The sequence below is a fragment of the Colius striatus genome, chromosome 3, assembly GCF_028858725.1.
Source record: "Colius striatus isolate bColStr4 chromosome 3, bColStr4.1.hap1, whole genome shotgun sequence".
In the NCBI taxonomy this organism is placed as follows: Eukaryota; Metazoa; Chordata; class Aves; order Coliiformes; family Coliidae; genus Colius; species Colius striatus.
The window spans coordinates 52,327,250-52,343,145 of NC_084761.1; the positions used below are offsets into that span (position 1 = coordinate 52,327,250).

At 40.3% G+C, this 15,896-nt stretch overlaps 2 protein-coding genes across 7 annotated transcripts in view; one reads left to right on the forward strand and one right to left on the reverse strand.

Annotated features, from left to right (window-relative positions):
* Positions 1 to 5,051: 5,051 nt before the first annotated feature.
* On the reverse strand, positions 5,052 to 8,614 carry TIGD4 (tigger transposable element derived 4). Its single transcript, XM_061993302.1, has 2 exons — positions 8,508 to 8,614; positions 5,052 to 8,278 (listed from the first exon to the last, which is right to left on the reverse strand). The coding sequence occupies exon 2, from the start codon at positions 7,614 to 7,616 to the stop codon at positions 6,078 to 6,080; it is 1,539 nt and encodes a 512-aa protein (XP_061849286.1). The 5' UTR covers positions 7,617 to 8,278; positions 8,508 to 8,614; the 3' UTR covers positions 5,052 to 6,077.
* Positions 7,733 to 15,896, forward strand: part of ARFIP1 (ADP ribosylation factor interacting protein 1) — a 44,723-nt gene continuing 36,559 nt past the window's right edge. For 3 of the 6 annotated variants that reach the window (XM_061993303.1, XM_061993304.1, XM_061993307.1), the window contains exon 1: positions 12,896 to 13,003. In XM_061993303.1, coding sequence (XP_061849287.1) covers positions 12,896 to 13,003 — 108 coding nt within the window. Of the gene's footprint in view, positions 8,417 to 8,790; positions 8,810 to 12,895; positions 13,004 to 15,896 lie in introns of those variants that run through there. The other 3 variants (XM_061993305.1, XM_061993306.1, XM_061993308.1) reach the window with 3 other exon arrangements.

The following is a 15,896-nucleotide window of genomic DNA, read 5'->3' on the forward strand; positions in this document are numbered from 1 at the left end:
TCTAACTCAGATACCTAGTCTGTACTACAAAATGCCTCTTGGTAACTTCAGAAATGCCAAGCCAATTTTCAAGCTCATCTGACTCTTCCTGCAACTTCTAGTCTCTACAGACATGCTGCTCTTACACAGAAACGCTGTTTCAGCCTTGCCTTGTCTCCAGGCAGATTTCTATTTGCTTACTGAATGTAAGTGAGTGCATTGACATACAGTTTACATGGATCATATCTCAATAGCTCTGGCAAAAAAAACAAAACAAACCAAAAACACCCTTCTGTCAATTAATTTTAAAGTGGAACTGAACTGCGAGTGGCCATTTCTTGCCATCCTAAGTTCAGACAGCCTGTGGTATTATCTCTTGTATCAATTTCTGTAGCTAATTTGTGTATGGATGTAGCTTTCATGTGACCTGAGTATGGATCTTGAGTAAAAATGTTTGCTTAACCTGACTTTCAAATTCTCCTTGAGTTCAAGTGCAAGGGAATTGCAAGGGACCAGGACCTTGCCTTTTAACTCCCCCTTTTCTATTATCTACTTGCTTTTCTCCATGATTGTGGGCCATGTGGCCTGGGCTAAAAAGCCAAACAGGGCATAAATATGTGAAATTGAACTAGGAAAAATCAGAGTGGAAAAAAAACCCAAAAAGGACATTCTAATTCAAAACCAACTCAATAGAGACTAGCTAATGTCTGAGCTGGCTTTCAATTTGATTTATTTTATGCAACATAGTAATACAGTTAACTATGTTAAAAAATCATCCTAAACTTCTTCTTGGTAACTTCTGCAGGTTTTCTTTGTAGATTTACTTTTTACAAGCTCACCAGAATCAGATTCATGCTGGTCATCAGGAGCACAAAAGAAAGGCTCAAACAAAGGAAAAGTGCCAAGAATAAAGAATGAGACAACACAAAATGGAAAAGAGTAAATTTAGAGAAAATAACATACTTTTAATCATAATGTAATCTTTGATCTAAGGATATCATGAAGACAAGCCAAATAAAATAGCAAGTAAAAAACTGATTGTCTCCAGAAAGAGTTAAATATTTGGTTTTGAAGAAGAAAAATAGACATAAAACCACGTAAAGGACGAAAGGGGAGTTTGAAATGTAGTTTCAACATCAGATGAGGCCAGTGAAAGAGCAGAGAAGAAAGATCCAAAGAGCTGAGGTTAGGGGTATGATATTTAGAAAAGGAAATGTAAAAGTGAACTGTGGCAAGTATGTTATACAGGCAGATAAGGGTGAGGGATGAAAGAAAAAAGAGAATGGTTTAGACAAAGATACTAAATGTCAAATTAAGAATCTCAAAAGTACAGCTCAGAAGGGACCACTGATGATAGGAAGAAATAGAGACAGCTGAAAGGAGAGAAAGATTATGTGTTGTATTATCAGTTCTCTCAAATGTTCTGGGCAACTGCTGTAAAAAGTACTGCTCATCCTCCTTCATAAAAAGAAATACAGACATACTACATGCTTTTAGCTAAATGAAGCAAGGATTTTGGAAGGTCACTAAATACAGCAATGGAGAAATTAGGGCCTGAGATCACGAGCTTATGTACCAAGAGGGTGATACTAGCTGATACATGAGATGATTCAAAAATATCACCTCCTAAAGATAATATTAGAAATAGGGAAAGTAAGGATAAAGGCAGATTGCCAGAAGGTTGTGCCAACAATCCTAACATTAACACTAGAATTAGCATGATATCAAGGAATATAAAATGATAGAAGGCAATGGGTGAAAAAGAGGTGGAAGAGGAAAGAAATAACATTTTGAATAGTGAAATACCAGATTGCATCATTTATACAGCTTGGAAGCGTGATGCACCAACACTGCAAGAAGAAAAGCAGGGATTCTAGTTGTCTTCTCATATACAGGATACAGTTGAAACCCCATAGCACGGCTCAAGAGAAGTGGATGACCCCAGATGAGAAATCCAGCAACTAGTTATCACATTTCAAAGTAATCCTTGAATAGTGAGTGTTTTGCAAGAACTTCTCCAGAGAGTAGAGCTCTTCAGCTTTGGTACTGAGTAGGGGCCAGGAGAGCTGAGACCTCTTACCACCCTGCTGGAATGTCTCTATCGGCAATCCTTGATCTTGCAGAGTTTTCTAGGAGCTGATCAATACATTATGAATGGTGTTTCATTTGACATTTGAGGTGAGGTTGCATCATCTCATTGGACCACAATTTTCTCACTATCCCGGTGATTATAACCAAGTGCTCACACAGACACACAAAGCAACACAAACACAGAAAGGGAGGATGCAAACCAGCTCTGGAGCTCCCCTCCCTGATGATATGGATGACTTGGGTGCAGGCTGATACTTCACATGGCTTGTAGCTACGGTGAGAGGATTGACCTGTTCCCCTTGATGATACACACGAGGCTGGAAAGCTGCAACAGACGTAGGGTGGCATGAAAGCTTTTGAAGAACCTGTCTTTTACGTGAAATGTTGTAAAACACAGTAAGGCATTTAAAAAAATGTTATAAATACAGTAACTGCTCACCCAGAGGATGTGGTAATTCAGCATGGCATTTGTTCACTTTACTGATCACAGTAATTTGTAGTTCACACATTCCACTCAAGGAGCAGAGGTGACAAAGCTATTAAAAAGCTAGCAAGACACTATTGGTTTTCCCACTCTGCCTTAACCCATGAGTTGTATGGTTTTAACTAGATCGATGCAGTTAAACAGCTACAGTTCTAACAGACAAAATACTTCTCAAGTGGAGTAGGCCAATATTCCCTCTATCATTTCAATGAACATAATTACCAAAAAAATGTAGAGTATTTCACTAATCTTATTGAATTAATGTTATACCTTAATTACATTCATGAAAACACTGCAGTTAAAATTTAAAATCACTGAAGATTGTGTGTGTTCGAGACTATCATTCTCAAGAATATAATAACAAGAAACAATGGATTTCTTTATTCCCCCAATTACTTAGCTATCAAGACATCAACAATCTTGGGTATATAAGCATGTATGGATCACTCTCCTATAAAGCCCTGGCTGCCTCCTCTTTTCTGTTTTTGTGTAAGGCTGCAAAAATTTGTTAATTTATTTTTACCATTAGAAGTGAGTAACCTTCCTTTGAATAACTGTTTTAAATAGACTTGAAAGGTATCTGAAACAACACACAACGGTAACAGACATGCAAAATCAGAAACAGTGTAATATTTATTAAAAAATTAGAATGCAGACGTACTTTGAAAAGCATACAAGATTTTACACATTACTTGTCTCAAGAATGACTCTGAAGACGCTTTTTATTATATCAAAGGTACTTTCCAAGTATTGTTTTATATTTTGGCCTTGTTTAGGAGTCTGTTATACTTTTAAAACTTTGCATTTTCACTTCACATTTCTGGAATTCACTCTGGGTTGCTGAAAGTGACTTCACTGACTTGAAGTAAAAAATATACAGGAAAAAGCACATTGTTGTCTTAAGTAATATCTGAAGTATTAAAGCAAATGAATGTCAGCCTTAGAAATCAAAAGGTTCTTCTTTTCAAACATGGTGTAGTCTAAAGCAACATTCTTCCTCTCCTTCCAAACGATACTATCACAGAGATCAAAAGCCAGTGTCAAAAAATCTCCAGCTCAAATTGTGTACACAGGCTAAGATGACTAACATTTACACAGTGTGCCACTTCCTTCTTCGCTGCCAGTATTTCAGATCTGAGGAATCTGCATTTCCCCAGGAACAAACACCTGGAAGACCAACAAGCTTCTGACTATAAATGTAACCAGAATCCAAGTGGAAAGAGATATTTGGGCTCCTAAATAATTTGGAAAGTTCTAGCATTGGAATATAAAGTGTCTGAGTTAGAAAAAACAGTTTAAGTGACGGCATTTTAGCTTGGTTTCCCAGAATGAATGAGTGAGCCAGCAAAAAGTCATATATTCTCTGAAGACAGGGGACTTTGATGGGTTCTATGTTTTTTTAAAGCAAGTTCCACAATTCACCTTCAAAATCCAGGCCAAATTAGTAAATCCTTCCTGTTGTTTTCATGAGGGAGTATGACAGCACTCAGCAATTTACTTTGTTACAAGCTAAGGATATTTCCTATCTCTTGATGCTCTAAACCTCACCTTGCAAAGATCACATTTCTTGTAGATAGAACGCTTGTTTAACCAAGATTTGTTGCTTACTTATGCAAGACTTTATCATCAGATCCAATACTTTCACACTCAAAATTCTCTTAGAGTGAAACAGAGTCTCCTTACCTGGATTCCTGACTGAGGTAAGGAGTCAAATGAAGTAAAATTGTACAAGTAAAAAAAAGTATACACATTTACTATATGGATATTAGATATTTTTTCCTTTCCTTTAGCAGAAGCAGTTGTTGCAAAGAAAATCATAGATTTTTCAATGAAAAGATTGCTATAGGCAAATTATCCATTGGGATCTGTGGGATTTATATGAACTTCCGATAAGTTTAGCCAAAGTAACAAGTACTTCTCATAAGCTTGTTCTAAAGCATTTAAGCAAGCAAAATGGGTTGATTTATTTGGCACAACTTCTGAATTTAAAAGACTTTGTGTCTGTTTTTTAAAATAATAAATAGTTCAAAGAGGGGTACCCCTTTCGTAGATTTGCTAAATCTCCGAGTGGGACCTTACTTATTGGAATTTTGACAGAAAATTCTTATTTACTCAGAATATCCTTTGGATGGAATTCACATAAGATACATCAACATAAGAAACCAGATGTTTGTGAAGGTTTTTTTGTAGGGATTCTAGTAAAACATTCATACAGTTTAGCCATGGGCATTCTCTCCACCTCCCTCCCCCCAAATATTTTCACTGTCTTACAATGTGATACATTTTCTGAAATGGTTTTCTAAATGGATAAACTATCCTTCACCAGAATGAATAGGAAACAAAGCTTTAGCCAAACTATTTATTGAAAACTGAAGATTCAAATAAGCAAGACATTGGTTTAAATACAGGCACCATGTAGATTCTTATTACACAAGTTTCCTAAGGAGCTTCTGTATTTTCCTCTTCCTCTAAATTAGAAAAAAATGTCTTTAACGTTTGAAAAAAGATAAAAATTCATATGGAAAATTATTAAAACAGGTTTGGGAGAAAGACACAAGCAGTATGCCTTGTAAAGTGAGGGTTTTGGCTATGGTATGATTACATTGCTTGAAACATACACTTGAGGATGCGTAAATGTACTGTGATTTACTCAACTTCACACTGCATTCACGCAAACAGCACCCTTGTTGATGGTAATAAACCAGATTGGTTCATGTAATCCTACAGCAAAGCTGATTTTTTTTCCTGTATTTACTGTAGAAATACATAGAGGTGCACAGAATGACTCACATCAAATCCAAATCCCAGGAAGGCTGAAAGGGAGAATGACCTTCCTTTGTGACCCCTTCAAACATCAAGTAAAGGTTTGTTTGTTTGAATCTCGGATAAATGATTATGCTGTTTGTGTGTACCCATACATGAAGAGCTCTAAGAAATCAAAATACATCCAAAGCTGTTAACTTAATCATTTGTTGTAAAAATAAAGTATGGCCAGAATTCTTGAATGAGGACAAAAACCATTTAAAAACTCTTTAGTTCTCAGAACTTAAGCATGTCTTTTCTGTGTTATTCAACTATTTATTTAATTATGAAAAGCACCAAGCTGATAAATATCTACTATTCCATTGTCAACTATACCAAAGATACCAGTGAAATTATGGATATGAACAAGTGCTAATCTCTTCCTGAAGAAGGAATTCCAAGGGAGCACCAGTTTCTCCTGAGTGCACTGAACAGCTTAAAGAACTGCTTTTGCCTGCCAGTACTTACTACAACTACCACTTTAAAGGTTTGTCCTATTCACTCCAAAGTTTGTGTTCTTTCCTGCTGATTTTGTGGAAGATTTCAGTTCACAGCCCTTTTTGATAATTTCCAATTTCTTTTATTATGTACTTCTATGCACTTGAGCAAGATACCCTAGAGAGTACTGCAGCAACACTTGTTATGAAACTGCTGATTTTTTTTTTTTACTTATAAAACTCCTTTTTTTTCAGATGCATGCTTTCATATTTAGGTAAAATATTTATTTACTTGCTATATGTTGAATAAAATTCTCCAGGTCAGCTAGGGAATCATGAAGAGAATCATCTGTGGCTTGACTTCTGAGAAACTTCCGAAGCGTATCTACAGCATTCAAAGCCTCATTTTTTGATGGTAAAGGCTGTTCAGCTCCCTGAAATCGACCACTTTTGTCTTCATCTTCATTGTCAACAGATGTCCCAGCTTTATCTGGTGTGCATTCTTTGGTACACATCCTTTCATTATTTACAGGCATTTCGTGAGTTACCAACCCATCATCTAGAGCTGCATATTCCTCCAAAGATAAACCTTCTGGAAACTCCACTCCAGCTGCCTCTGCATGTGCAATCAAATCAAAATCACATTCCACCTCTGGGTCGTTACTATTTTCATTGGTTTCCAATTTGAATCCTGCTTCATTACAACTTTTTACAATAGTCTCTGGTGTTACTTCCCTCCAACACAGATACAACATCTCAAGTGCATCAAGAAGAGACAATGTGAACTCTTTATTACCTTCTATGCAGTCAACAAATCTCTTGATAAGGCAGTGCCTGTATTTAACTTTCAGACTTCTGATAAGTCCTTGTTTCATGGCAATACATGAAGAATAGTCTGGAGGACAGAACACTAACTTGACAGACTTTAGGTTCTTTACTTCTGTGTGAGCTGGAAGAATGTCAACAATAATCAGCACTTGTCGCTGCTGTGCTTGAAATCTGTCATCTAGTTTGTGCATCCACTGTTCAAACACTTCTGAAGTCATCCACGCCATTTCAGTCGCCTCATAATCCACAGGCAGTGACTTCACATCTTTGAAAAAGTGGGGACTTTTGTTTTTTCCTATAACAAGCAAAGGAAGTTTCTCTGAGCCATCCATATTTGTACCCAGCACTATGGTTATTCTCTCTTTGCTTAGTTTACCTACAGAACAAGTTTCCCCTTTGAATGCAAACGTGTTGTGTGGTAACATCTGATACAACAATCCAGTCCCTTGTAAATAAAACACATTTTTTGGCTGATAATCATTGAAAAAATAATGAAGACCATTTTGGTACTGAAGAGTTGCAGCATCCACTGTAGAAGTGGCAGGTGCTTCTACAGGCTGAGCTCTGAAAACTAAACCGTACCTTGACTTGAAACGATCGAGCCAGCCATTACTGCATTTAAAATCACTATGTCCAAGCTTCTGGGCAAAATCATTAGCCTTGAGGCGCAACATAGGGCCGTTCACCGGCACATTCAAGCACTGCGCAATTCTGTACCACTTCATCAGTGCCTCCTCCAGGTCGGTATAAAAAGCAGTCCTTAGTCTTTTTCTTTTAGGATCAAACCGTAAAGATTCAAAGGCTTCCAAAACTTTTTCTTTATTCTTCATAATTGAAGACAAAGAGTTCTTCTTTATGCCATATTTAGCTGCAATATCTGCTTTCTTCTTGCCGCTCTCCACAGCACTTATGATATCAATTTTCTCTTCAATAGAAATGCTTTTTTTCTTCCTCACAACAGGTTCGGTCGGAGGACTCCCTGAAGCCTCTGCCATGATTTCGAGTGGAGTCTTCCGGGCGCTCACACCCACACTCGGGTCTGCCTCTTTCGGCTGTGAGCGCTTTCCAGAAGCCTGGTTTTCAAGACTGCACTCTGATCTCACGGGCACGGCACTTGGCAGAGGCAGCCGCAGCTGACACACGCACAGCAAAGCTGCATTCCGCGCACCCTTTGGCCGGCGCTGAGCAGAGGGGCTAGAAACGAACCTCAGGCCTGAGAGAACCCGCCCGCCTTCTAGGCTGAGGGCTAGAAACGGCCGCCACCGTAACAGCGACCAGTGTACGCCCCGCACCCGCGCCCCGCAGCCTGCCCTCACTGGAGCCGCCGCCTCATCCCGCACCGCCGGCGGAGGCAGCGAGAAGGGCCCCGGCGCCGCCCTCCCCGGCTCTCGGCATCCCCGTGGCCCGCCGAGACCCGCATCCAGCGGCCGCCGCCGAGCGGTATGAAAACACAAGCGCCGGCAGGAGACGCGCACAGGGCCGAGCCGAGCCGGGCAGGGCCGGGGGGGCGGCCGCGGCCCTGGTTGCTACGCCTACGCCCCGGCGGGCAGAGACCATAGAGATGCGCGCCGCAGCCTAGAGAGGCCCCTGCCCGTCGCGCCTTCCCGGCGAGGCCGCCGACGTCGCCTTTCCGGCCAGGCACTTCCGGCTCCTGCTGCTACCGGAGAGGAAGAAAATAAAGTCAGAGAGGGGGTGCACCCGTTTGTTTCGGCTGGTTCCTTTCCCCCCCTCCCCTCCCCGCCGCCTTCCCTTCTCAGCACGACGCCCCCCAAAGCCGCAGCAGCGCCGCCGGCAGGTGAGAGGCGGACCGGGGCCGAGGCAGGGGCAGGCCGTTGGGCCCGGGGTTCGAGTCGGGCAGCAGAGGGGTGGAGAAGGCCGCGCTTTACCTCACTTCGCCTCCCATTTCGTCCCATCCTACGTGTCACGCTACGGCAGCGGTCTCCGCTGTTTCCCCGGCAGCCCTGCGTGGCCTTGGCAGCGGCGTGGGGCGAGGCCGCAGTCCTTAGCGGGGCCCACCTCGGTGCTCCCCCTTCCAGCTCCATCCTGCCCGCCGCCCGAGGTGCCGTCAGGGGAGTGCGGTGCGGGTTGGGGCCTGCCTATTTCCTCGCCTCTGGGTTTACGGCGGGATTTCTGGTCCGGGTAGTGGTGTGCACCCAGAAAAAGCAGGCAGAGCCTGAGCTTGGTAGAGGTAGGTATCATGAGAGAGAAAGGAAACCTGTTGGCAGAGGAAGAAAACTCTAAAATTTCATGCCCCTGGGACTTATTCCCCGCCCTGACAATTACTGTTTTAAGTGTACCAATTTGTCTTTTGCAGTTGGATTACTGTTCTTATAAAATGAGAACACTGTGGTGGTGTGTGACTAGCAGGTGTTGCATCCGGTGTTATTTCCAAACTAGAAGCAATTAATCCAGTGTTGCTTATAGTACATGTCCAGTCTATCATTTAACAGAAACCCCCTCACGGCCTTTCCTCATGCATCCCCTGAACTGGATGTAGTTTCAGTGTCTAATGTGTGCTCTTTATGCTTGGTGGAACTGGTAACAAGGAGTCAGTACTTGGAGTCAGCAACGTTGTTACCAAGTGGTGATTTTCTAGAAAAGATAACAGAAGGGTTATTTTGTAGGGCTGGAGAAAGATGTCATTTGATTAGCACAATTCCAAAACTAATCAACTGCCTAAAGCATATGTATGCTATGTATTAATGTATATACATGTACAGTTAAACTGTAAGGCGTAAGTAATAGAGAGGAACACTAAACTGGAAGAACTAGAAGCTGAGGCAACATCTTGATCAGTCGCTTCCTTCTGTGTTAGTAGAAGTTGAAACTATAATGAGAGCCCATGCTTTAACTGTTCTGGGGATGAGCAAAGCATTGAAGGCATGTGGAGGTTAGCGGCAGCCCAGTTCTTCAGTCCTTACTTGCATCGTGCCTTGGAACTTTGAACTTACTTAGATTTTGCAAGTTGGGCAGCCAGGGAATTTTAAGAGCATAAAAATGAAACTATGGTGTGATTACAACAGAAAGTATTTATGATATAGTTCTTATTTTTAAAAAATAATCTTGACTATTGAACTGGAATTGGCCATAGTGTTCTTAGTTAAAAATAGAAATCAAGAAAATAAATGTTAAATGATTATTTTCCTCTGGCATTTTAATTTTTTATGGCATTGCAAAAACTTCTTGCTTCTTTCTTCAGTGAATTAATAAGATGGGGTTTACTACATGCTTTTGTTGTTATTTGGACAGAAAATATCTTGCTTTTACCCTATTGGTAATGCGTTTCAGTGAAGGAGCTGGTGCATTCTGCTTAGAAAAATAGCTGTAATGGTTGAGAATCCTATGGTTCTTGTTTCTGAGACCAGAAGTTATTTGCTCAAGGAGTCTAACTATATTAAGACTAAACCTCTTATTCAAAATTAATTTGTTGTTGATGATATTTAATTAATACTTCTTTGAATGAGCAAATATTAATTTGCCTTTTTTATGAAAAGTCCATAAGTGTGCTTTTATGATTACTCATTATAATTGGCTCAATGTTTCTGAAGTCCTCATCCTAAGAGGAAGCTTAATATTCTGTTTAAACATTTTTGCTTTGCTTTGCTTTTTACTTTGCCAGTTGAAAAAGTGATATGTATGTCCCCAGGGCTTAGAAACTGTACGTTTTAATTGATGGTGAGCAGAACTTCAAATGACTGGGGTTGTAATCTGATATGCGTTTAAGGTTGCTTTGCCATGGGGGGAGGATTCTGTTTTGTCTCTGTTCTACTCTAGTGCACTCCTTGTGTGGATTTGTAGAATTGGACTAGTGGGTAAAAAAGGAAATCCGGAGAGACAGGAGTGATGAGGGCAAGGTTTCAGGTTCAGATTCTTGTCAGAATATGCATCAAGTGTGTTTTTTCCAAGCAGAAAAACTCTGAGCTGTTGTAATTGCAGCTGATGGTAACAAATATCCTGGTACACTGAACCTGTCATGTTCTAAAGTTGTAGCTACTTCAGTGAAAAAACAATAAATAGTGCAGAATCCACAGCATTCTGAAGACTAGCAAATTCCTAGAAAGAAGGGCCCTTTTCTCAGACACCTGCAAGAAAAAATCAGGAGCTACTGAGACAGACAAGTCTATATGCAATCTTAAATAGAAGTAATATATCTATGTAGAAGCTATGTTTGCCATAATTTCACATGAATGTCTTAACTTCTGAATCTTTGTAAATATGTTGAAAATTTTTGTCCTTATATCTAGCATTTAATGTTTGCAATAGAAGCAGTCATCAGGAATCCTGTAGTTAAACTAGAATGTGCAGTTAAGCTTTTTACAAAAGCTACCTTTCAATCTACGATTTTCTCCTTACACTTTAAAGTGTGGTCCTCCAGAGCTATGATGATACTGCTTACAGGAAAGTAATACTATGCCAAAAAAATGGAGGGAAGGAAGTTGTAACACAATGGTGAATTAATTTTTATATTAAGTAATTAATTATGCGGTAAGTTTGCATGAGTTTGTGAGATGATTCTTGCCTCTAGAGTAGATTATTAAGAGTTCCTAAGGCTATCAATAAAATATTTTTGCTGCTTATAGCATTTGATAGTTTTAAACAGCATTACTATGGTTTGTAAGTTTGCGTGTGTGGTACAAACATTAATTCCAGGATCACTAATGTGATAAAACTGAGGTACAAATGGTCTAAACCAAGACTGCATTACAAGATGATAAATTTATCTTCTTGTTCAAGCAACAGAGCAAAGAAACCACTTATTCTTCTAGTTCATAATGGAAGCTTTTTATCTACTCAGAAACAAGTTGTTAAGCAGAGAGGTTGTTTTCAACAACAAGCAAAGTTTGGACAGGACTGTGGGACAACAGCACCTCTGCTCTCTGGACTTTCATATTCAAAAGAGTTACAGAAAATTAAGAAGGATATATAAAGAAGTTATACTTTTTTTCTTAATTACTTCAAAAAGATTCTTATGTTGGTTGGAGAAAAATATAGCTTCATTCAGTGGTGGCCCTGAATTAATTACTTTTCCGGAGAAAATATGTGATTGGTTTTCCAAAGTGAAGTAGTAGGTTATCAAATGTAATATGATGTAGATTGTTCTGTTTCTCAGGCCTTTGTGTCCTTATTTTAATTCCTTTGACATGCGAGCTGCTTATCTTATTAGGGTGGGTTTTTTTCTTTAATTGAAGTGTTTTATGGCTTAGGAAATATAAATATTTTATAAATCTAAATAGTGATCTCTCTATAGAATCATAGAATTGTTATGGTTGGAAGAGAGCTTTAACATTGAGTCCAGCCACTAACCTCATACAGCCAAGTGCATCACTAAACTAAATCCTGTTCCCTCAGCACCTCATCTACATGTCCTTTCAGTATCTCTAGGGATGGTGACTCCACCACCTCCCTGGGCAGCCCATTCCAATGCATAATAATCCTCTTAGTGAAAAAGTTCTTCCTAATGTCCAATCTAAACCTCCTCTGGTGGAACTTGAACCCATTTCCTTGGGTTCTTATTTTTCTTAATCTGATATGTGGCTGAACATGTGTAAGATGGTGCAAGACTTAATGAAGTTATGTGTGATTTTACTCACTATTGACATACTATTTGTTTGTTAATGACTGATTGTCCCATCCTCTCAAACGACTGACTGAGTTGCAGTGTCACTTGTAGTTGCCAACTGTTTAAAATCAAATTTAGACACTTTTAAAAGCTATATTTGGTATGTAATTCTATTTTTTTGTGCTTGCTGTAGTTGTTTATTTCTTGTATATGTGCTCAGTGTTATTGACTGGCTTTGGCTGTGTAAGTTATTTTTTTTTTTTCTTGAGAATGTAATTAAAGGGATTCTGTTTCTTGTTAGGTGTAACAGACTAAAGAGCTTACAGGTTCCAGTGGCTTAGCATCAATATAATCTTGCAATGTTTTGGATAACTGTCGTGTCTTAACAAAACTGTGGTCTTTGCAATGGTAGGATACAGTTAGTGTATTATTGCACGTGACTTTATCATCTGAAGAGCCTTGTTTGACCTCCTGGGTTTTATGTTGCAAGCTTACCTATCTGTACAGGGAACATTGCTTTAGCAATGGAAGTTTATTTTAGACCGTATTCCTAGTCTTGGTTAGATTTTTGATAGATTTTTGAGAGCTAAAGATATGGTCAGCCTCAAAAGAGGGATGTTTTTCTTCACTTTAGCAGAACTTGTGGAAGAAACATTTTCTGAAAGCTTACTTGGGTTGCTAAGGTGCAACATCCAGCTCCTTTCACGTTAATTAATGCATGCCAAACCTATTTTATTTTCAGATATGTCAGAACACAGCAGTGAATCCACAACACTTGATGAATCTCATCCAGCTGCAGAAGAAGTCCAGTCTGACTCTGAGGTGATTGGGTGGTAGTTATAATACTGTAAAATCAACCAATCCCAGCAACAGTTTCAGACTGCCAAAAATTTGCATATAAATAGCACATTGAACGTAGTATGGTGATAGGAGTTGATGCACATTATCTTGAATGTGTGGGATTGGTTTTTAGATGCTGCTTAGAATAATCCAATTAGTTCATAAGAAAGGATTACTTGAACCAGTAGTCTTTTGATGTGCTCCAGCAGGAGCCTGCAGTTGAAGTATTCTGAGATGCTGTGCTGCTGAAATAAGCTGATGCTGCAGCTGAGAGCAGTCTTTCTTTCTCAGTAGTTTCTTACTGCATTATTACTTTCTTTGTTTTGTAAGTGCCAGCATTGGAGCTGGGTGATAAACCATTTTTGAGCAATGTTTTGAGGGGGAAAATTGCCCATCTCCTTTTTGGGAATAGGTCACCTTCTTTTAACCTGCAGTGTTTCCGCAATCTTGTTTGCTGTGCAAATATATTGTTCTGGCCTAGGGAAGAGGTGGGGGAGTGAGGAAAACTGATGGGAGGAAGAGGTATGGATAAAGAGCAGAAAAAAAGGACAGAGATTTGTTCTTGCCAGCAGTGCTAGCTTAGACTGTTGACTAAAATAGAGGTGATGATTTCTCATGTCTGAGCCAAATTATTAGTTTATCCCACTTCCCTTTTTCAGCTGCTTATTTCATGTCTTTGGTGCTTGTCTGCCCTCATTGCAAACTGATTCAGCTCACCTAAACTGTGGAAAAGGTCTGTTGCCAGGCTAGTGAGTTTATTGTGCAGTCAGGTGAGTGTCTGGGAAATGGGGCACTATAGCTCATAGTAGAGACTGGGAAAGCAGAGTGGCCTCCCTTCAGCAATGGAAAAGAGTGTTTTACTTAAGATGTAGCATGAAACCAAAGTTAGTAAGTTAGTTTTTGCTTTCTCTGAACTTGATACATAGGCCTGAGTCAAGTTGGAATGCCTAAAAAATATGTGAATTGTTTCCAGGTTATCTTAGATGGCAAAAGTCCAGATAGGCTGATGAGGTTTTTTTGTTTTTCCATATGCATATTTACTAGAGACATGTGTGCATATGCATGAGCATGTACATCTCTGAACAAATGCATAAACATAAATCAATGCACAACATTAGCCAAATGTTTTGAGATTCATGATGAAAAGCACCCAAGCTAAGTATTTATTTTGCCTTTAACTAAATTTGTGTATGCTGATTTTTTTGCTATTCCTATCAAATGATGTGTATCCCCTGATGGTACAAAACTTCTTGACATTGTGTTTTCTCTTAATTTGCAAAAAGAAGAGCAAAAATAGCTATGTTAGCCTATGATTATATTTCAGAACTGTGCAGGTAGCTGTGACAGATCAAGCATTTGGAAAAATACTTCACTGTATCAACTATAAGTATAGTTCTTAGCAGTCTTGGGATTTAAACAGATGTGAGATTGAAGAAGCTTAAGCTCTTGGACAGATATAGTTGACTAATATGGCAGGTAACTAGAAAGTTTGATTTAATAATGTTGTATATATGTGAGAAGCGGGAAGTCAAACTCGATGATCCTTGAGTCTCCTCAAACTTGAGATCTTGTGTGTTCTATAAAATGAACCAAATTGCTACTTGTGGTGCTTTAGCCAAGTATCCACCAAGTCATAATATCACTCCCCCTCCTAAACTGGACAGGAGAGAGAGAACAAACAGCTTGTGAGTTGAGATAAGGACGGAGCGATCACTCAGCAATTAGCGTCACGGGCAAAACAGACTCAGGGAGAAAAAGGTTTGATTTATTAAAGGAACAATAAGAGCAGGGAGATGAGAAATAAAACAATCTTAAAAACACCTCCCCCCACCCCTCCCTCTTCCTGGGACCTTCCTTCCTTCCCCTACAGTGGCACAGGGTACGGGGAATGGAGGTTGTGGTCAGTTCATAACAGATGGACTTTGCTGCTGGTTCTGCTCAGGGGGAGGCCTCATCACACTTCCCACTGCTACACTGTGGGGTTTCTTCCATGGGAGACAGTCCTTCACGAACGTCTCCAGAGAGGGTCCTTCCTATGGGCTACGGTTCCTCAAGAAGTATGGGGCCTCCCACAGGGGCAGCTCCTCACATCCTGCCCCAACGTGGGTCACCCACTGGGAGAACAGTCCTTCAGGTACTGACTGCTCCAGCCTTTCATAGGATCACAAGTCCTGACAGCAAACCTGCACTGGCGTGGACTTCTCTCTCCCAATGGATTCCCAGGTTCTGCCAGGAACTTGCTCCAGGGTGAGCTTTCCATGGAGTCACAGCCTCCTTCAGGCATCCACCCACCAGCATGGGGTCCTCCACGGGCTGTAAGTGGATCTCTTCTCCCCAGTGGCCTCCATGGACTGCAGGGGGACAGCTGCCTCACCATGGTCCTCGCCATGTGTCACAGGGGAGTCTTTCTTTCAGGGCCTAAGCACCCTCCTCCCCCTCCTTCTCCACTGTCTTTGGTGTCTGCAGAGATGTTCTCACATTCTCACTTCCTGTTGCTGCTGCAGTTCAGCCACTGCTCAGCAACTCTTTCCCCTTCTAAAATCCGTTATTCACAGAGGTGTTACCTCCATCACTAATTGGCCAGGCCTGGGTTGGGTGTGGGGTCCAGCTTAGAATTTACTGGCCCCAACCCTGTCAGCTACAGGGAAAGCTTCTGGCAGATCTTTGTTTAAAGAAGCCATCCCTGTAGCCCCCCTGCTATCAAAAAACCTGGCCTAGGCAAAACTGCTCCAGGTATGTGAGCTATTCCTTCCCAGTGCTGAAAAACAGCACCTCATCAGTCCCTCTCATTTAGAATCTGTAAGTTGGTGTATGATAGAGTCTCTTTTTTTGAATTTACGTAATAGTAACTTTTTCTTAAATGATTTGAAATCTG